The following is a 22,250-nucleotide window of genomic DNA, read 5'->3' as shown; positions in this document are numbered from 1 at the left end:
CACAGATTTTATGGCCTCCACATTTCGTCTGACGTTCATGCACTTGGCTCACACTCTGCCTTCTTTAGAGAAAGGCCACCCACCTCCCCACTGTGTTACTATCGGCTGCTCACAGTGGTTTCTGTACCTCAAAGAAGCCAGGCAGCCTGCCCAGGGATGTGGGCTGGATCACTGTTCACGAAGACTCTTCTCCTCCTGGGCTCAAGGGAGCTCATTAGAACACTCAGGATTAATAGCCAGAGGAAGGGCCCCTGTGGCACCTTCTATGTCTTAGGAGGGAATGAAAGCTGTATTTTGCAGGTGTGAGGCCCCCACCTCAAATCCCTGTTTTGGTCATAAGTCTTTTTGGGGAGAATAAGTCACCGATTCCTTCAGCTTCAAACCACAGAGTCCACTGCTTTCTCCCCTGCTGCTCCCCCCAGTACTACCCACCAGGCTCTTTAGCATTCTGCACAACTTTAGCATTCTGCCTAACTCTTCCTTGTACAGAGGCCTCTGTGGCAGGAGTCAGGGAACAGAGCAGCTTCTAATTATTTATACATATAGGAGTTGTTCAGTTCTGAGACCCAGTTTTGGGAAAGTTCCACTTTTGAAGCCAGACACTCTGATTTTGGTCCTGCTGCTTCCTCCAAGCTAACTATAGAGGTCTGGTGTAGAAGAACAGAAACCATTGGAAGAACTATCTTCCAATTCTTTGAGGACATAGTCATCTCTGCAAAGCAACCTTCCCAACAGAGACATTTAAATTATATAGAACAGCAGGAAGCAGGCCTCCCTCTCAAACAGAAGAACAATATTGCCATCAATGGGGAGTCCTCTGCACCTGCTCAAAGCATGGTATAAAATCTGGGACGTGAGCCTTCCTCACACCACTGCAGTCAGAAGGTGGCATTTATGCTTTTGCAGGTAGCAGGGTAAAGCATCAGCTTCTTCCTCAGTGCCTGACAGGAGTCCATCGTATTTAACGGCCCTAGGAAAACCCAATCCCCAATCCTCTCTTAAGGCCGTGGTTTTACGGGCAGTAAGGAAGAGGGCTTTCGTGGGAACGATAAAGCACTGTTGTGATATTAAAGCGAAATTAAAGAACTCAAGTGTCTATTTCTGGCAGAACATCACTTCGGGATTCTTCCTCAGACTCCACACCCTGGACTCCTGCCTCTGGGAGCCTGCAGCAACAGCCCCTCCTTCTCCTTTTGTAACCCAGGAGGACACCTTGCTCCACTTTTTAGCTCGGGTTGTAACAGCTCTACAATGACCCATGAAAAAAATGACCGTGTTATCCAAACCTGCTTCTGAATGTTCCTGGACCCAAACACTGATGAACAGGTCGAAGCATTAATTTCTACTCACTCTCATGAGGGTGACTATTTCATCCATATAAGGTCTGATGTGGCTCTTCACAAAGGACACCAACATTCCCAACTGCTGGAACAGAAACTGAAAGGAGAAGAGGTCAGCAAGTTGGCGCCATGAAGGATGTAGAACTCCCAGGCTTACCTAAAGACAACTACAGAACCGGTTTCTGCACCACCTAATCTACTGAAAGTAAGTTACAAAGAATCAGACTTAAAACCTGTGATGGTGATGGTGGTGGTGGCTAAAAACAACTGTCAGTGGCTTTACACACCAGGTAAACCAGTTACTGCATAGCAGGGGTTTTGGAGCCATACTGGCTGTTTTGAATCATTCTGTCACTTATGGCTTTACGACCTTCATTTAACCTCTCTGTGCCCACCTCTTCAGTGGGAAAATGGGGATAACAGTACTTGTCTCACAGACTGGTTCTAAGGATTAAAGGGATTAAGACCTGGAAAGCATCAGAACAGGGACATGAATACTCAATGAATGTTAAGTGCTCAATGAATATGAGCCATCATTGAAGGATTTCTGGAGTCACTAGAGACTTAAAAATGGACATGAACAATCTGGTGCAAGACTGGCTTCAGAGTCCTTTCTGGGAGATCAGCCTCAGAGACCAGCACCACAGACCCACAGAGAGCCGCCAGAAAATAGATACAGTAATGTGTGGGTCTTTTTTTGGAGCCTCATTTGAACAAGTGAAAAAGACATTTCTGAGTCAGTAAATAATGATGAACAATGACATTCCTTTGGGTCCCGTGTGCATTGAAAAAATGAGGCAGTTCTTAGAAATGTGCATCATCCCAGTTCTTCAGGATCGAGAGGCACTTGAGGACCTTACTAGCCGGTTCTGGTCACGTAGTGCGCCAGTGGGAGAGCTGCTCTGAGGTTAAGGAAGCTGCAATGATCGAGACCGCCTGGATGAAAATCCGGGACACGCTGCTAACCTTGGACAAATGACCTAACATCTCTGCTCCTCGACTTGCTCGTCTGAAAAATGGGGATAACAGCACCTTCCTCACAGTGCTGTTGTGAGGAGTAAATGAGTTAATATGTGTGAAACAAGTTAATATGAATGGTGCCTGGCCTGTCACTATTCAATAAATATGGGCTATTTCCATTCTGGAAAAAAAAGATGGACATGAAATTTTTAATCAGCTATAAACATATATTTTGTTTATTCAGCCCTAATTCACTACCACTTACTTTCTAAAATAAATGCGGCTAACTATTATGGGCACCATAGTTGATTTATAGTAATTAACTCAATTAATTAGGTCTTTGTTAACTGTGTCTCTAAGAAATTATCAACTAAAACAGCAAGCAAATTGAGGGAGGGATGGGATAAGGAGATTCTCTTTAGGTTGGTACCTTGCAATTTTAGGAGGAGATGCCATCTACTCAATAAGGATGGGAATGAGGAGGGCTTGGGTAAGGGACATCCAGGTTAAAGATGTCTTTGGGGTGTATTTTTATTTTGTTCTCATCTTCAAATAGTGCTACATGTCAATATTAAGTAGTAAATCATATTCTAAACCCCCCTCCCCAAAAGACTTTTATAGCCCTCTCAGTCTTTGCTGCCCTCCTCTAACAAGGATAATTTAGTGATGAACATACATATTTTCACTCTTATGCACATTTTGAAACTTGGGTGTTAGGGATAAATAAAAAGTGTTATTTCAAATATTGACTAACAGACTTACAGAACTCATTACCTGAAGAGGTGAGACTGACAGGACACACAGGATTGGGCCCAAAGAGCTTTGACTAATTCTCAATGACAGGGACATCAATGGCTGCTAGGTGGTAGAAGCTGGTCACCACATGGCACAGGTTGGACTCAGTAGAGCCATCCCTACCCACCTCCTGGGCCTCCTCACAGAATCACGTTGACAGTTTGTGTGAAATGGTCCCTAAAAAATACCTTACAGATCAAGGGACATGAGACTCTAAATTTGATGGTTCTGTAGTTAAATTTTTATAATGCAAAACCTGAAAGAGGGAAGAAAATCTAAGCTGGAGAAGCAGGGCACTGGGGATGGCAGGGAGGTCAGGGAAAACCACAGGACAGAAAGGAGAAATGCCTCCTGATTGTTGCGGCATTTCCTATTAGATGTACATGGGGAAGCCTCTAAGTGGCCAATTCATAAGGAGTAGCAACAGGGGGGATACACACAGGCAAGTACCTCATTATAGGTAGAGCCCGGGTGGCCACCTTATTTCTTCTCCCTTCGATTCTTTCACAAGCTTTTTTCTCTTTTTCCCCCCAAAACATTAGTATTTTAAAAGAGCATACAGTTTTATTCCTGAAAATATGGTGGATTAGATCTCCCCCCAAATCCTCCTATGAAACGCTTAAAAATAATGCATAACAGATAGCAAACATTGTTATTAGATTATCAGAACTGAAACCTTTCACATAAAGCTAGACATTCAAAGGGTTACATATTAAGAAAAATGATGAATCCCCCCTCCCAATCTGTCTACTAGCAAAAGGAGACAAAGAAAAATGTGTCAGTCTTGACGTGGGGTTTACGTAGAAAAAAGACTCCTCTAGGAGCCCACCCAATGGTGTAGCACTTATAAGTTCACACACTCCATTTCAGCGGCCCAGGGTTCGCGGGTTCGGATCCTGGGCACAGGCCTAGCACCACTCATCAAGCCATGCTGTGGGGGCATCCTACACAGAAGAACTAGAAGGACTTACAACTAGGATATACTACTATGTAGTGGAGCTTTGGGGAGAAAAAAAAAGAGGAAAATTGGCAACAGATGATAGCTCAGAGCCACTCTTCCTCACCAAAAAAAAGGAGACTTTAAAAAAAAAACGTTTCCCCTAAGAGTCTGTAATTTCAGGCCACTCTTATATGAGTTTAGGGAGTTATTTTAACTATCTGTGTGGCCTGAGAAACTCTAAGCCAAGAAATTAACTTAAAGTTCCCCTAGATCACCTGGCAGAAGCAAATGTAAATCCTCTCTGGAGAGATGCAACTTCAGAGCAGATTTTCTAGTGCTGCCCCAGGGAAAACCCAGCTGAATACAATACTTGATCCAAAATTATGAAACACATATAAGGACAGACCACTGCTAGTGTGACTTAGCAAAAACAATAAACAACAGAACCAGATCCATCAAGGATTTTACATATATTAGAATTACGGGATAGAAAAGACCTATCTGCTTAAAGAGTTGAAAGAAATAAAAGTGAGAATAAAAAAATATGAGTAAGGAACAAGATACCACCAAAAAATAATCGGCATATTTGAAAGAACCTAGCATAACTTTAGAAATGTGAAAATGTAGTTGAACCTGAAAACTGAATGACAGGTCAAAAAGACATAGCTGAAGAATTAGCAAGCAAAAAATGGATGTGAAGAAATGTCCATAAGGCATCTTTGAGAGAGAAAGATGACAAATTGGACAAGCAACTAAGAGACATTAAGGACAGAGTGAGAAGCTCTACATGTTGAATCAAATACTGGAAGGAAAAAATAGAAATGTGGATCCTTATATTCAGGAAGCCCACAAATCTCAAATAGGATAAGAAAAAGAAATCCACATTTAGATATACAACAGCGAAACTTCAGGACAACAGCAACAAGATCTAAATATCCATAGAGAAAAGGGAAATTAAGTAAAAAGGAATCGTGATTTCTCAACAGCAACAAAAGAAGTTAGAGGCCAGCCCCAGTGGCCTAGTGGTTAAGTTTGGCATGCTCGGCTTCAGTGGCCCGGGTTCCCTTCCTGGGCACAGACCTACACCACTCGTCTGTCAATGGCCATGCTGTAGTGGTGGCTCACACACAAAAAGAGGAAGATTGGCAACAGATGTTAGGTCAGGGCAAATCTTCCTCAGCAAAAAAAGAAAGCAAAAAAAGAAAAAGAGTCAGAAAACAGTGGAATAATATCCACAGTTGCAGGAGAACCCAGAATTGTATTCTCAGCTAAATGAAGATTTTAAATGAGGGTGAAATAAAGATTTTTTTCAGATAAACAAAAACAGAGTTTACTTCAACAGATGCTCACAAGAGGAATTTGCCTCAGGAAGAAGGAAAATGATCTCGGGAGAAAGCACTGAGATAGGAGACAGAATGATGAGAAATGAAATAGCAAGTTGTGGAAGAATATAAACAAACACTGCATAAAACAACGGTAATAATGTTTAATTTGGTGGTTAAGACAAAGTGATACTAGATAATAACATAAGAGAAGGGAGGGAGATTGAGTGATATGGGAAAAAACCCATATTTATTGCTGAAATAATATGATATCTAGAATTTGCTTTAAAATACTCCGGAAAAAAAAGTGAGTGTATAATATGATGACACCAAATTGATAAAAAGCTAATTATTACTGATGAGTATAAAACTTTAATATGTTATCTACTTTTGTTCATGATTGAAATATTCCATTACAAAATATTTAATAAAACTAAAGGTGGCCAACGAGTAGAGGGCAAAAGATAAGAAAATGAAAGCTCAATGAAGCCCCCAAGAAAACAGAAAAGAAAGAAAATAAACAGATAAAGCAGGACAAAAATAAAGCATCAAGTAAGATGGTGGAAGTAAACCCAAATATATCAGCAATCACAATAAATGCAAATGGGCTAAATGCACTGAGTAAAAGACAAAGATTTTCAAAGTGGATTTAAAAGATAATCTAGCTATATTATCATATGTATTATTATTATGAGCGATCCATCTAAAGCAAAAATATCACAAAACAGTTGAAAGGATAAAAAAAGACATACACCCTCCAAAAAAAGTTGTTGTAGCTATACTAATATTAAGCAAAAAAATTTTAAGGTATTATTAAAGATAAAAAAGGGTCATTGCAAAACAATAAAAGATTCAGTTTACCAGGAAGATATGATGATTTAAAATTTGTATGTACCTAATGATAAAACCCCCAAAATATATAAAACAGAAACGATTAAACTATAAGAATTAATAAATACACCTTGTAAAGGGAGATTTTTATCTCATTTCTCTCAGTAATTGATAAAGAAGATAAAAAACTAATAGGGATACAAAAGATTTGAACATAGTAATATCTTCAAATCTAATGACATGTGTAGAACTTTGTGTATAAAAGTAGGAAATGCACACTATTCCCAGCATAGGAGAAACACTTCTCAAACTCAACCAAGCATTAGATCATTAAGGCAGTTTCAGCAAATATCAAAGAATCGTAAACTCAATGCAGTAAGTTAGAAATCCATATCCAAAAAAGAAATTTAAAATCCTGTAAGTTTGCAAATTAAAATATCCACTTTTAAATAACTCAATGGTGAAAGAAGAAATCATTTCAAGGATTCCATGACTTGATTTGAGCTTTGCTTATTTCATATTAGTCATACACCCATTTTAATTCATCTAAATAAAACACTTCCTTTTTCTAAAAATAAGAAATCATAACAAACATCAGAAAATACTTATTTATGAATAATAATGAAAATATTACACTATTATTCAGCAACAAAAAAGGAATGTACTGATAAATGTTACAACACAGATGAACCTCAAAGAAGCTAGCCACAAAAAACAACATATGATTCCAATTCTATGAAATGCCCAGAAAAAGCAAATCCATAGAGACAGAAAGAAGATTAGTTGTTGCCTCGGTTTGGGGCAGGAATGGAAAATGATTGCAAAGGTGCAGGAGGTTTCTTTCCAGGGTGATGGAAATTTTCTAATATTAGATTGTAGTGAGACTGCACAATTCTGTAAACACATTAAAAATCACTGGATTTTACACTTAACAAGAGTGATTATGGTATGTAAGTTTCATCTCAATAAAGTTTTAAAAAGTTTTGGAATGCAGCTAAACAACAGCTGGAGTTAAATTTATAGGCTTAACAGATTACATTAGATAAGAAGAAAGACTGACAATTAATGAGCTAATATTTAAACATAATTTTTTTTAAAGCAGAAAAAATCGGAGGAAAGTAATAATAAAGAGCAGATTAATGAAGTAGAAAACAAAGATATAGGGGCCAGCCCAGCGCAGTGGTTAAGTGCAGATGTTCTGCTTCAGCAGCCCGGGGTTTGCTGGTTTGGATCCCAGGTACAGACATAGCACCGATTGGCACGCCATGCTGTGGTAGGCGTCCTACATATAAAGTAGAGGAAATGGGCATGGATGTTAGCTCAGGGCCAGTCTTCCTCAGCAAAAAGAGGAGGATTGGCAGCAGTTAGCTCAGGGCTAATCTTCCTAAAAAAGAAAACAAAGATACAAGAGAGATTAACAAAGGCAAAAGCTGGTTCTTTGAAAATGAAAAATACCATGACAAATCTCTAGCAAGAAATGAAAATATAGGGGGCTGGCCCCGTGGCCGAGTGGTTGAGTTCGCGCACTCCGCCGCAGGCGGCCCAGTGTTTGGTTGGTTCAAATCCTGGGCGCGGACATGGCACTGCTCATCAAACCATGCTGAGGCAGCATCCCACATGCCACAACTAGAAGGACCCACAACGAAGAATATACAACTATGGACCAGGGGGCTTTGGGGAGAAAAAGGAAAAAAATAAAATCTTTAAAAAAAAAAAAAGAAATGAAAATATAGAAGCTGGCCGCCTGGCCTAGTGGTTAAGTTTGGTATGCTCCACTTTGGTGGCCCAGGTTCAGTTCCTGGGTGTGGACCTACACTACTCATCAGCGCCCACGCTGTGGTGGCAACCCACATACAAAATAGAGGAAGACTGGCACAGATGTTAGCTCAGGGTGAATCTTCCTCAGCAAAAAAAAAAAAAAGAAAGAAAGAAAGAAAGAAAGAAAAAAGAAATTAAAATATAAAAGAATAGTGTAAATAAATTCATGCCAATATATTTTATAATTTAAACAAATGATTTCTTAGAAAAATGTGACCAAAACTGTCTCAGAAACAAAAAAGCTAAACAGATTTTTGAACCTATAGTTAAAAAAAAAAAAAACAACTGCAGGCCAATTCTACTCAGGAACATAGACGCAAAAATTCTAAATTAAATATTAGATACAAAATCAATATATTAAGAAATAAATCATAACCAAGATGGTTTTAACACAAGAATTCAAGGATGTTTCAACATTAGAACATCTATCACTGTAAATCAACATGTTAACGCATTGAAAGAGAAAAACCACATGAACACAACAGATAAAGAAAAGGCAGTTATTTGATAAACCCAATACCCATTCATGATAAAAACTCTTTAGCAAACTAAAACCATAAGAGAACACTTATGACCTTTAAAAAGCTATCTACCAAAAACCTACAGCATACACTATACTTAGTGGTGAAATCTTAACAGCAGTCCCACTGAAATCAGGAAGAAGATTAAAGATTTCCACTGTCACTGGGTCTAATCAACACTGTAGTGAAAGGTCTAGGAACACAGTAAGGAAAAGCAGTAACTGGTTTACAGATTAAAACAAAAAAACCAAAACCGTCTTTTTCTTTTTGCAGCCTATATGATTACCTAGAGTGAAAACCTGGGAAAATGTACAGGTAAGTTACTAGAATTAGTAAGAATTCAATAAGGTTGACTACATAAAAATAAACTGTACCTCTACACTCGAGGCACAAAGTCAAAAACTATACTTTCTAAAAAGGTCCTCTCGCCTCTAAAAGTGTACTCAATTGGACATATGACCACAGAGGGAAAAATAACTAATTCAAGTACCTTTTAAGCACAGTATGCTGACTGTACACCCTTGTGGAATATTTTCTGAGAAGAGGAGGAACTGCAAAGTCCCCTTGAACTTTATTAGCAGGTTTGCTGCCAGTGGCAGTGCAGGTAGAGGAATCACAGAACCACTGTGTGCTCTGTGGTTTAGAGGAAGAAAAAAGAGCGCGAGAGAGAAAGCGGGAGGAAAAGGGGAAAAGCCTTCATAGAAAAGTGCCAGCTATTAAAAGTAGAAGGAATGATAGAACTAGAAAGTCACTATTTTGTAACCAGTATGACAACTGATTCAGGCCAGGACCATCAAGAGATGCTGAAATCATTGGGTAAAAGGTAGTCGGGGAACAGGACAGCCATACAGTCTCAGAGTCTCACCCCCGAGATTACTTAATGACTAAGGGAAAAGGGAACTTCACAATGGAGAGATCTGATGCATACCAACTTTACCACGGCTCAAACTTAGCATCAACAATAGTGAGACAAACTGACATTAAGAGATCCAGTGAGACGTGTGCAACTTCACCTCCGCAGTATTCTCACTGAAAAGGTTTGACTTAAATGTAAGAAGAAGCAACCAGAAATCCAAACTGTGGAACATTCTACCAGACAGTTGTATTGAACTCTAGATTACTGAGACGAACAATACTGTTCATCGCCATAGGCCATTCATCTTTTAGCCATTTTGAGGGGATAAACCAGGAAATTGGGCTGAGCTGATTAAATCTGTAGGCTTAGGTGTTGGAAGTTAAGGGGCAGGAGAGGCATTAGGCTCAGCAGCAAGCACAGTGCATGACTAGGGGGCTGAGCTGGAGATGGATCTCCCATGCAGGTGTAGCTCGGAGCAGGGAGGAGCAAGGGCTGGGGTTTTAGCTACTTACTTCCCGGATGGCCCCGTCACAGACCCGAATGACATTCAGGAACGTGGGCATGACCTGGGGCAGGAACTGCACACACTTGAGCCCCAGGGACTTGAAGATGAAGGTGATGGCCTGGACAACCATGGTGTGATGGTGAGAGAGGGACTGGTCTCGGAAGATCCGCATCAGGGCCACCATGGACACAGCTGGGTAGAACTCGTCCAGAGGCAGGTTCCCCATGTTGACCAGCATTTCACTGGTGCTGTAGTCAGCTAGGACAAATGACGGCGAGAATCATGAGCCAAATGCGACATGATTCTGACTTTAGGCAGAGCATGGTTAATGATAAACAAAAACCCTTCTGACAGTCATTAGCATTCATATCCTTCTCCTTGCTATATTCTAACACCATCGGGAATACGGGGTATATTAGCAACCGATGACTAGACTCTCACCATCAAGGACTAAATAGTTTCTGGCTTTTCCATTACCCAAACTACAGAAGCCTAAAACAGTACGTGATGGGTTTTCTTTAAATTGTTATGTTTAACTTAAGCTTATCATTACAGCTCACAACTTTGTAACTGAAACCATCAATAAAAATACTTACTCCCCCAAATGAAAGTAAAGGGAATTAAATTAGGCAAACATCTGTTCAGCAGCTGCTTGGTCCCCCCGGGGAATTCAGACAAGTGAGCGGCAAATGCTACCTGACCTGGACAACAAGGATCTCAAGGACTTGGGGGAGAGAGGATAGCAGTGCAATGAGGAGGGGAGGAACTAGAAGGATCAAGAGACTGGATGACTGGGGCTGCCAAGTAAGGAGGAAAACCTGAGGGATATGGCTCAGGCTCTGCTCTTGACAGCCATGGGTGTGACAGGATAACATCACAGGCATAGTTCTTGAATATACAGAAGAACAAATTGAAAGCAATATTACCCCAACCACAGAGTTTAGAAACAAATTATTTTATTTTGGCAAAATAGTTGGGAGAGCCACTGTTGAACTTCCACACTTTCAGAAATAAGCCTGCCCTGATGGACAATGGGTTAAGTCTAGAAAACTCTCCACATCCTACCCAGTCTCTCAGGCTACTTGTCAAAAGGCAAAGGGGCTCTAAGGACAGACCACCTGATGGAAAAGAGAGCCCTGGATTCTGAATGCTACTAGTTTTTCTATGACCTTGAGCCTTGCCTCAGATTTCCCTATCAATTAAAACAGGGAGAATAAATTCTACCCTCTTCCTCCTGGGGTGCCATAGGAATAGAAAACATCAAAGAAGCACTAACAAAGAATGAGAGACGAACAGAGACGATGGGGTGATTATTCACATCTCTCTCTTCAGTACCAAAAAGTGAGTAAAGATTTAGCCTGTTGACCCTTGACAAAGAATCTGGACGGATGTGAGGACTCTGGACACACTGGGAAGCAGCATCCCTGCTGTGATTCAAGAGGAAATTAGTGACTTTCCGTTCAAATGTTTCGAAGTAAGCCAATATGCTATAATTTCATAGTTATCCATCCAACCCAAGGCTCTTTCTGTACGGCCGGCAACAGCTTTGTGAGGCAGGAACTTGGTGAGTCTCTCACGGTTCCCCTCAACTTACAGGAATCCTGACTTGACTTGGATTCTGACAGGCTGACAGCAGAAGCATCACGGGACTGGTCGATCATGCCGATGTTCACTTTGTGCTTGTAGGGATCCAAGGCCCCCAGAAGCCCTAACACACGGATAGCCTGGGTGGGAAAGGGGAGGAGAAAAAGAAAACATCACAACATCCGACTACGACAGGTTTCATGGATATTCCTCTCATGTTCCAGATACCCAATTAATACCCGGATGACCAGCTACGTGAACAAAACAGAGAGAAATGGGGAGTCTAATCAATACCATCAGAGCATGTTAATGCCACAAACTTCTCTCTCTCTCCATTCTCCCAGCAGTCTTCAAAGACCAAGTCTGCCGTGTTCCCTACCTCTCTCCGGGTACCCTGGTTCTGCTCAGTCTTCAGAAAATTCAGCAGCACCTCAAGCAAAGTGGGGTACTTCCTGTAGGGCTCCACCACATAACCAGTGCTGGCCACCAACTGTCCCAGGGTCCAGAGAGCCACCTGAACAGGCAAAAGATGACATGGTTTGTTGAGCCAGTAAGAGAGCAAAGAAAGCATAGTTTGTTCTATTTTTTAAATGATAAAATAAAGTCTTGGAGGTTTTTACAAGAAAAGAATTTCCAGTAACACACTAATCATGAACAGAAATCCTGAGAGTCAGGACATGAAAACAAGGCTACAAACCAATACAAGAATCACTGGATCAAAAGAGAAAGATTAGTTGTACCTTTCTCAAAGGAAACACATAGGCCTCCCATATCCTGAATGATGAACAGGAGAATTATGACTCAAAAGGAAATTAAGATTGCTCCTAATTTTAGTCTAGTCACCTAATGACCTCAATGACCACAGTGAAGCCAAGGCTGGGGGAGGGTGAGCAGAAGCTCTGCTAGCCTCCACAGTCAGAGGCCCAGGCCTTCTTTTTCTCTTTAGGGGCCGGGGCTCTGGCAGATGATCGGCATTTTCTTTTGTCTACAGGAAATGGCACTGATCAGCCCTGATACTTACTGAAAGTGCCTCTGGGTCAGGATGACAGCTAATTCTGGCTCCAAGTCTTTCTTCTTTTTACCCACTCAACAAACATTTCTGAGTACCTATCATGTGCCAAGCTCTGTGTTAGGCACTGGCTGAGAATACTGAGTGACCGAGAGAGACAAGGTCCCTGGCCTCCTGGGGCCTGTCCTGCTCAATCAAGAAGGAGTGGTACTGGGGCTGGCCCCGTGGCCGAGTGGTTAAGTTCGCGCGCTCCGCTGCAGGCGGCCCAGTGTTTCGTTGGTTCGAATCCTGGGCGCGGACATGGCACTGCTCATCAAACCATGCTGAGGCAGCGTCCCACATGCCACAACTAGAAGGACCCACAACGAAGAATATACAACTATGTACCGGGGGGCTTTGGGGAGAAAAAGGAAAAAAATAAAATCTTTAAAAAAAAAAAAAAAAAAAAAAAAGAAGGAGTGGTACTCACCTGCCTTTTGGCCAAAAGAGAAGAGTCCTGGAGCATGTCCATGATGATGATAAACAGTTCATCAACCCATTTTCTCATTTCTAAGCCACTAACCTGCAAAATGGAAAAGAGGGTGGTAGATGAGATTAGAAATTCTGGCATTAAAAGTATTGACTTCCTCAGAGGTTAGATAGTAGTCTTTCTACCCTATGGAAAAAGCAGTTGTCCCCTTACCTGAGCCAATTCTCCTATTGTAGCCAAGACATTATTGATCACACCTGGGTTTGGATCAGGGTCTGGATCTTTCAGTTTCAAAATTAAAGCCTTGGAAAGAAGGTATGAGAAAATGAATGCAGAGCAGAATCTACTAGAAACCTTTCTTATTACATAAGTAAAATTCACCCAAGAGACCATCTCAGTCATAAATAAATTACTTCTAGGCTTTATGAATCCAAGATTTCTCTGGAATGTGGATTCTCAAACTTTTCTTCATCCTGAGCACAAGTGTGACATATAGGGTGGGGAGGGGAGTGCCACGATACAAAAACATTTCCCATGCCTCCTCCAAACTATATCTGTGTGAGCATTTGCCCAGACTTACACAAGTTATGAAAGACTTCACATGACTCTAACGTATTCAGATTTGAAGGTTGTTTCAGATTTTAAGGCTCATTTTTTCCTTCATTTTGGGGGAGCTATTTTATGCCATTATCTACTACTTCTCATTTCCAAGCACATTTTTTTTTAAAGATTGGCACCTGAGCTAACAGCTGTTGCCAATCTTTTTTTTCTTTCTGCTTTTTCTCCCCAAATTCCCCCAGTATATAGTTGTATATTCTAGTTGTGGGTCCTTCTAGCTGTGGCATGTGGGATGCCACCTCAGCATGGCCTGACAAGTGGCACCATGTCCGCACCCAGGATCCAAACCAGCGAAACCTTGGGCCGCCAAAGCAGAACACGTGAACTTAACCACTTGGCCACGGGGCCGGCCCCTCCAAGCACATTTAATGATGTGCTTGAAGAGTATCTTATCTTGTATCTTGTATCTTATCTCTTATAAGGAGAGCCCTTACCAACAACTGGTGAGATTCTTGGTATTCTTTAACTGAGAGTGCTTGATATGGCCCTTGTCCCTGAGCCCGGGACCACAGAAATTATCAACTGAAACACTCCCATCATCCCAAACGAGGTGACAGAGGACAACCCAAAGAGAAAGGGCCAGCCTCTCCAGCTATTAGGAGATACCTTCAGAATAGGCTCCATGTAGGGGCGGATGAGCCGGGGAGCGTTGGAGACAAGGTGCCCCAGCATGCGGGCACTCTGCTCTTTGATTCTTCCAATGCCACTGTGCTCCAGCTCTGTCAAAATCTGCAAGGAAGAAGGCTCAGTATGGCAGAGGAAATTCTAGGGAGGAACTGTGTGGCAAACAGGAAAATGTGGCAGGGAACCAGGGGAAGGAACCAGAACTTCACTGAGGATCAAGTAGCTGCTAGATACTCTAAAAACAAAGGACATCTCTGCAGCTCACAGAACAGTCTTGGATACAGCAGTGACTGGAAGAAAAACTGTTTGAAACAAGCCCCTTCTCCCTCTGTCACAGCACCCCAAGGTCCCATGGTCCTCTCCAAAGCATAGTTTTAACAGCATAGCACAGTCAAAGAAGACTGAGCAGACCAATAGGGGCAGCTGTGAGCAGGGTGTTACAGAAATGAGGAATGAAGGAAGGGCTCTGCAAAAAAACATCTTTGTCCAGACAGCAAATCACTAAGAGGCCTATAAATAATGACAAAGGAATCAAAGAACAGTCAGAACAGCTATGATATTGAAATAAATATTGATATTCAGTAGCGGTTTCAGGCACATCTAGAAAAACTCAAATAGGGATCATATCAACAGAATCCCCTTGGACATTAATGAACAGAGATAACCATTTGTTCTGACATCCTTAAAACACAGAAATCAGCAGGTTCTGCTCAGGGTGACACAGCAATAAACAATTTAATATAGACAGACTTCTAGAGAGCTGAAGTTGCCAAAAGGAAATCTCTGAACAGTGAGAAAACAAAGCCCATGTTAACTCAGCTACCCAGAAAAAGAGTCTACAATTTAGTATTATATTTTGTCTAGGTTACTGATTTAATAATCCTGACCTGTGGGATCCCCTCGGCAACCTGTTTCTCCCCAGTCACAGCAGGCAACAGAGAGAGGGGATGGAGAGGATACTAAGAACAGACCCACAACAGCAAGAAGAGAAGGCTGACTGGGAGGAAATGGGTACCAGTGAGGAGAGCATGACTCTGGGGCAGCGCAGGGCCAAATCAAAGACCCCAAATTCACGTCCAGAGCCAGAGAGCACTGCTCTACCCTAATAATAATGCCCAATGCCCACCCTGATGATCAAGACATCAAGAAAGGCCAAGTACGTTTAGGTAATGTCCCTTACCAAGGCATGGAAATGTGTAATTCAACTTTAGAAAATCTGTATCAAAGTTTTAAATCAAGAAAAATTATTTAACATTTTGTAGTTTCAAGGGATAAATTCAGTACAGAGTAAATTCACTCAACATGTTTCATGTTCTCCAACATCAGAAGAAAGAGATGGCCTGAGAGCTCACTGCAAGCTTCTGGAGGATGCTGGCCTCGCCTGGTTGGTTCGCTGACATGCTTCCAGCACCCAGCAGTACTTGGAACACAGTAGGTGCTCAACATGTCTGCTGACTCAATGAACACACTGATGTTCTCATCAGGAGGCATTCCTACATCAAGCTATTTCAACACAATTTGAGCTGGCAGGCTCAACAATGATTTCTTCTCCTTCCCAAAACCTTAAGTGTTTTACAAAGACTTAAAATGATGAGCACTCCTAACAACACAGGCCAGCACTTAAAGAAATAAACTATTAAGCCAAAAACAGAAGTGACAACGTAAGTGTAATCTTCTAATTTGTTAATTGGTGATAAAATTTACAATCACTTTAATTATGACATACTGTGGATAAATGACATTTCTCTAAGACAAAAGTTACATAGATTAATGGTGTTCTATGTTTAAGTTATTTATATGTTATGAAAAGTGTTTATTTCAAAAGAAACCATGGGGGAGGGTCAGGAAGCAGAGGGCGAGGTGGGGACAGGGTGGAGGTGAGGGGACAGGAAACGACTGGGTGAACTACGTTGAGACCCAGCAGAGGTGGGTGGAAATAACTTGAAGCAGGAAGGACTGGACCAAGCATCACTCACAGGAGGCCAGAGAACTTACTTGGGTAGGTGAAGACAGAAATTGAGGAATCAGGTTTCCACAGGCATTGAAAATTCTACTAGATCTAGCAGCAATGCCAACCTGAATCTACCTTAGGCTCTAGTCCAAGCAGCTTAGCTTGGCATCTCACATTACTTAAGAATGAAAGCCAGGGACCACACACCAGGGGCAATGACTACGAGAAACAATGCTGGAACCATTCTCAGACTTGGCCTCTGTGCTCGACCTGGCATCAGCAAGAAAAGCAGGAGAGTGAAAGGACAGAGAGGGGCTGGGATGCTTGACACCATCTGCAGCAGACTGAGCAAAGAGGGCCAAGAAATGGAATCGCTGGTGACTTGCCAGGAAAAAAGAGAGCTGCATGAGAGGTTAGCCTGGGACTAAAAGGCACCCTGGAGTCATACTGACAAGAGGCTTATGAGGTGATAAGCACTACAACTGCAATGACAAGGCTGGGAAAATATGTGACTCTTGGAGCCAAATGTGGCTTTTACCAGGTATCTCAATCTTTCTCCCTCTTCCCTGTCCTCAGCTCTCTTTCCCCAAAAAGCTCTCACGATGAGAGCCCTTTCCCCACTGCCTCTAGGTTTGACTGTCATATCATTACCTGGATGAGCATCTTGCGTAGGAAAGGCATGACGAAAGCTGGGTTCATGCTACTGAGCCGGCCCACAGTGCAGATGGCCAGCTCCCGGATCTCAAACACTTGGTCATTCAGGGCCACAAAGAGGGCCTGCAAATTCTCTGCCTGGGCCAGGTGTGCATCAAAGCGCTCATCCAGGGATGCCAAGACACAGTAGCGGATGTCAGGGTCTGCAAGAGCAATTGAGCCTTTGAACGCTTCTTCAACGATCTCATCCCTTCAGTCCTATCCCAGGCCCCACCTCCAGTGCCATCGGTCTAGTGAGAGTATTCTAGATATCTTTCTGTCATCTAACCTGTCCTTCTTTTCTCTACTCATAGGAGCAAAGATAATACAACTAAAGACAGATTATCTTTCACCAATAATCTGGAGTAGCCATGCCTAATGCCTTGTCAGAGAAAGAGCTGAACATCAGCTTGTTGAGGCTGAAGGTCTCTAGCAAGGCCATGCAAGGAAACTGGCTACTTTCAACAGCCCAAAGTGCCTAAACTTTCCTAGACTGCTTCTTCTCATAAACTTTACCAGGATCTGTTATCCCAACCACGAGCAGTTTGCTGAGTACATCTGCTACCACTTGCACTGCAGTCTGGCTAACCACATGAGCGTGGCCGCTGATGAGGTGGACAGAGGGCGTGAGCAGGCGGGAGCAGGTGCGGGCGGCTTCCATGCGGATCTCCTTGTGCTCGCTGTTCAGGAAATGATCCGCACAGTGGCGGACAAACTGGGTCAGAGAGTGGCCTGGATACAAAGGTAGAGAGAGAATCAACATTGCTGCTGTGGACAGTAGGTATGAAACTTGCTAGATGCATTTTCCATTTCATGACTAACAATTTCATTTTCAATGAGGTATCGATGAGCAAGATATTGACCCAGAACTCTTCTTGTAAAAAAGGTAACAAACAGGCTTCCAATCAGCCGAAAAGCAGACGGGAAGTGGAGAAAGAGCTGGGAGACAGAAAAAGGCATCCCTCGGGGCCGGCCCAGTGGGATAGTGGTTAAGTTTCGTGTGCTCCGCTTTGGCAGCCCAGGTTCACAGGTTCAGATCCTACGCACAGGCTTACACCACTCATTAGCCATGCTGTGGCAGCAACCCACAAACAAGAGGAGGACTGGCACAGATAGTAGCTCAGGGTGAATCTTCCTCAGCAAAAAAACAGGCATCCCTCCCATCCTAATCCTTTCTTTGTTCCCTTCAAAGGACAAATTATTTTGTTTCATTCTGACTGAATCCTTTATATTCCCAGAGAGTAAAACAATTCTTGATCAAATTTATCTTGGGTATTTTAGTTCGTAGATTTAAATATCAAAAAGAGAGTCTGTTGTAGCCTGGGTTTAAATGTAGCTACTTTCTATTCACTAGAAATAAATTATCCAGGGTGCTGATCGATGTCCGTGGAGGAACGGCAATAGGGAAACCGCAGACGGCTGTGAGTATACAGACGGCATGTTTAGGCTTTTTGTACTGGCCTTGTTTCCCTGTAGTCTTGACCAATACCACCTTCAGGATCTTAAATTTCAAAAGTATCCATTTTTTTCTCCTGAAATATATCTCCCTAGGGCATTAATGTGGGTTTATCTGCAGCTTGGAATTGCAAACTGAACTACACAGTACAGCACTCTTGGAAATCATACTGCCACAGGAATGGAAACACTAAAAGGCCCAGGTTATATTTTTTAAAGCATTAAATACCATCTCAGCTACACGGAGATGGGGAGGTCAGGAGGATTCATCTTCAACTTTTCCATCTCTGAAGCATTAGTTCCTTGGATCAATGCACACCTTCCCTGAACATCCTCTGCCTGAAAACTCAGTATGGGACAAAGAAACAAACAGTACGAATTAACAATACAGCCATGGGCCACATAATGACGTTTAGGTCAATGATAGACTGTATATACGACAGTGGTCCCATAAGATTAGTACCATAGAGCCTAGGTGTGGAGTAGGCTACACCATCTAGGTTTGTGTAAGTACACTCCTTGATGTTCACACCACAACAAAATTGCCTAACAACACATTTCTCAGAACGTATCCCCATCATTAAGTGACGTATGACTGTATATGTTAAGAGTCCAGGAAGAATGAGCTGCAGAATCAGCTAGCCTGTCTCCAGGACCCCTAGCAAGATCCAGAAATTCTAGGCACCCTCATTCCTTTCTTGAGGTTCTCAGCATCACTATCTTGCAAGAGCCACAGCAATTTCTTTTTCAGTATGCTTTTTTTGGTGAGGAAGATTGGCCCTGAGCTAACGTGTGTTGCCACTCTTTTTTTTTTTTCTCCCCAAAGCCCCAATACACAGTTGTATATCCTAGTTGTGAGTCATTCTAGTTCCTCTATGTGGGGTGCTGCCACAGCATGGCTTGATGAGCAGTGCTAGTTCTGCGCCCATAATCTGAACTGGCGAAGTGGAGTGTGCGAACTTGACCACTTGGCCACAGGCCTGGCCCAAGCCACTGCAATTGCTTACCTTCAAATTCAAAGCTGCCAAGAGTTCGGAGGGCAAGAGTGATGCTGCCCACATCGCTGGCCTCAGGGAGGGTTGTGAGGCCAGGGGAAGCCAGCTGATGGGCTAGGCCCTTGGGCATTCCTGGGTGCCGGAGGGGTTTGTGCATAAGGACCAGGGACAGCATCTTCAGTAGCCCATCTTGGATGTCCTTCTTCAGCTGTGGAATCTGACGGCTCAGGTCATAGAGCACAGCTGTGAGGGCAGGGCTGAGGGGAAGGAAATCAGTCACATCTGGGGCTGGACACATGACATTTGGTCTGCTCTTGAGAAGAAACTGCCCTTCTTGTCTAGCAAGGGGATCAGGCCCCATCACTGCTTGGTCTTTAAAGTAGAAATGATACCATAAAATAGAATAAATGTCCTGAACTCTCCAGGTCTGGTCCCAGATTTCAAAACAATCTCTAAGTTTCTGGGTTTTGCCATGGGAGAACTAGTTTACTATCACTCAGCCACTGCAGAAGACTGAGTCTCAATAAACAATCTGGGAAGCAGATTGAGAGTATCATCCTTACTTCATAGATGAAGAGAACAAAAGCGTAGGGAGCTTACGCAATTTGCCCAAAAATAACATAAACAACAGCAAACATTAATCGAGCACTTCTTACATGCAAGGCACTGTGCTAGAATGGCTATTTCATTCTTTCACTTAATCCCCAGGACAACCCTAGATAATAGGAATTGCTCTTGCACCCACTTTTCAGGTGAGAAAACTGAGGCTCAGAAGTTAAGCAACTTAGTCAAGATCACACAGCTAGCTAGTGATGAAACTAGAATTTGAAACTATGTGTTTAGTGTGAGCTATCTTGCCTATCCAATTTAATGTGCAAACAACCATGCCTTGCTCTTTCAACAGAGTCCCAGCACTGTGGCTCAAGCCTCATACTACCCGAGATGGGAAAAGCTCAGGTTTCTGACACCCACCTCAGTCCCACTGCCAGCATGGGCTCTAGCAGCTCCTTGATATCCTGCTGGATGCCTGGACCCATTGCTCGAGCTAACATGCTGATGCAAGTGAACACTGTGGCGTCCACCTGCATTGCCTTCTGTCTCCTGCAGAGAACCAAAGAGTGGCTAGTTTAGACATAACAACATTCTCTGATACCCTACCTCAAAAGTGCCTTGGGGCAACGAGGGCAGGTTACCCAGGCAGGGCCACCACATGTGGGTGTGCAGGTTATTTACTGCACAATTCTAGGGGGCCCATCACACTGTAGTCACTGTAGATTTGTATGCTTAAAACAACAATCCAGCAGATGGCAGTCAAGTGTCTTGAGGAAGGAGCCCCTTTTCCAAATCCACACAAAAGGCACCATACAGGTTAGCACTGTGCTCGCCAAGATACCTATTTAGGAAGCAAACTGAACAATGCATACATCAGGAACCAGAGTGCAGGGACAGCCATCACATGGAATAAAATGCACCCTATGATGAGAATGCTGGGCTTTAAAACAGGGGAGCCTTATTAATTCACCAGAGCAATCCTTGCTGCTAAAACAGGGAAATATAAAGACACAACTCTAATAAACACTGACCACCTAGCCTTAGAGAAGATACCCTGGCTTCTCCATCTTGTAAGGTGTTGAAGGTTTTTCTCATATTTTATTCATTGGGAAGTTTCATGAGGTGGAATAACTTATCTGACTTTAGCGATAAGGAAAAAAGTGACCATTAGGTCTCCTCAGTTCCATCCAGGAGTCTTCTCTTTAGGTCTTACATCAAAATAAGACCTTTGAAAGCCAGAGAAAAGAGCAAAAGGATTTCCAGTAAATAATAATATTGAAAACAGCATGGCATCTAACATGTTCACAGGGTATTCAACCGCCCAAAGTATTTACATATATATCATCTCATTTGGAAAAGGCTGGAACTCAACTGAGGAAGGGCTGTTCTTTATACAATCTGCTATACCCTGGAGATTAATGATGCAAAGAATGGGCTTAAGCTCCATAGAAATTGAGATGGAGCATCCTTCCTCTCCAACCAAATGGGGTGGAAGGTGAAATCATAATAGAGATGCTTACTTATGGGCAAAGTCCTTAGGGGGCAAGGCTGCTCGAATGATGTCCAGCACACGAGGTAAATAGACCTTAAACTCAGACCTCACAGCCACAGAAAGTAGCCCCAGGGCTTGGAAGGCTGCTGTACGTTCCTTCTCCTTCTTGACACAGCTTAGGACATGGTTCATGGTATCTTGGAGGTACTGGGTATCTGAGCACAGAAAAGACAAAGTGTATGGCTCAAGGTCAGGGTTGATCTATATATCAAAGGTCAGAGTTCCTATAAAACACTTAAATTTAAGAATAAATTAAGAAAGTCTGCTGGAAAGATGTTAAGAAGAATTTAGAGAATGTACTAATAACCAAAGTTTTATTCTTGATAATCACTCTTCAGATACATCTTTTGGAAATATTAGAAATAAAAGATTTTTTTTCCTTTAATTAAAAAAAAAACTTAAAGGGTCTCTAAAACAATAATATCATATAATTGTCCCCATTAGTATTATATTTTGAGGGAAAGATTACATGCTCTTGTTTAAGAAATATATGTTGAATCTTGTTTAAAAACAAAAAGAAGACGAGAAGATCATTTAAACTATTTTGTATTATATTGAAATTTAAAGTAATATTGAAGACTGTTTGCAATAAACAGGCCATTCCATTCAGCTTAGGCCTGGAAATCACTTTGCTATTACCTAGAGATTTCTGTTATAGTTATACTTAATAGAACAAGATTTAGTCTGTAATTTGGAAAGTCATATGCGTATTTTCATTAAGTTTACATAAGCCAATGGGCATGGGTAGGCGATTCTTGGGCAATTTAAGCTAAAGTGTTATTACTCCTCGGAAGGCTGGAATTTTCTGTTGCTTGCCTTTCTCCTATTTCTTCTCTTCCATCTTGCTGGCCCCAAGTCCG

The 22,250-nt window shown here is 42.2% G+C and overlaps 1 protein-coding gene across 8 annotated transcripts in view; it reads right to left on the bottom strand.

Annotated features, from left to right (window-relative positions):
• Positions 1–22,250, bottom strand: part of MTOR (mechanistic target of rapamycin kinase) — a 119,473-nt gene that overhangs the window by 83,985 nt on the left and 13,238 nt on the right. For 6 of the 8 annotated variants that reach the window (XM_008522097.2, XM_070610818.1, XM_008522096.2 and 3 more), the window contains exons 9-20: positions 21,359–21,545; positions 20,259–20,387; positions 19,299–19,543; positions 17,353–17,568; positions 16,795–17,000; positions 14,175–14,297; positions 13,164–13,253; positions 12,951–13,043; positions 11,852–11,986; positions 11,483–11,612; positions 9,896–10,146; positions 1,351–1,437 (exon numbers count right to left, since the gene is read on the bottom strand). In XM_008522097.2, the coding sequence (XP_008520319.1) occupies positions 1,351–1,437; positions 9,896–10,146; positions 11,483–11,612; positions 11,852–11,986; positions 12,951–13,043; positions 13,164–13,253; positions 14,175–14,297; positions 16,795–17,000; positions 17,353–17,568; positions 19,299–19,543; positions 20,259–20,387; positions 21,359–21,545 (1,892 nt within the window). The remainder of the gene's footprint in view (positions 1–1,350; positions 1,438–9,895; positions 10,147–11,482; positions 11,613–11,851; positions 11,987–12,950; positions 13,044–13,163; positions 13,254–14,174; positions 14,298–16,794; positions 17,001–17,352; positions 17,569–19,298; positions 19,544–20,258; positions 20,388–21,358; positions 21,546–22,250) is intronic. The other 2 variants (XM_070610822.1, XM_070610821.1) reach the window with 1 other exon arrangement.

Source organism: Equus przewalskii, chromosome 2 (assembly GCF_037783145.1).
Source record: "Equus przewalskii isolate Varuska chromosome 2, EquPr2, whole genome shotgun sequence".
In the NCBI taxonomy this organism is placed as follows: Eukaryota; Metazoa; Chordata; class Mammalia; order Perissodactyla; family Equidae; genus Equus; species Equus przewalskii.
Note: the sequence above shows the minus strand (reverse complement) of the source record. Positions and strands in the feature narration are given on the sequence as shown.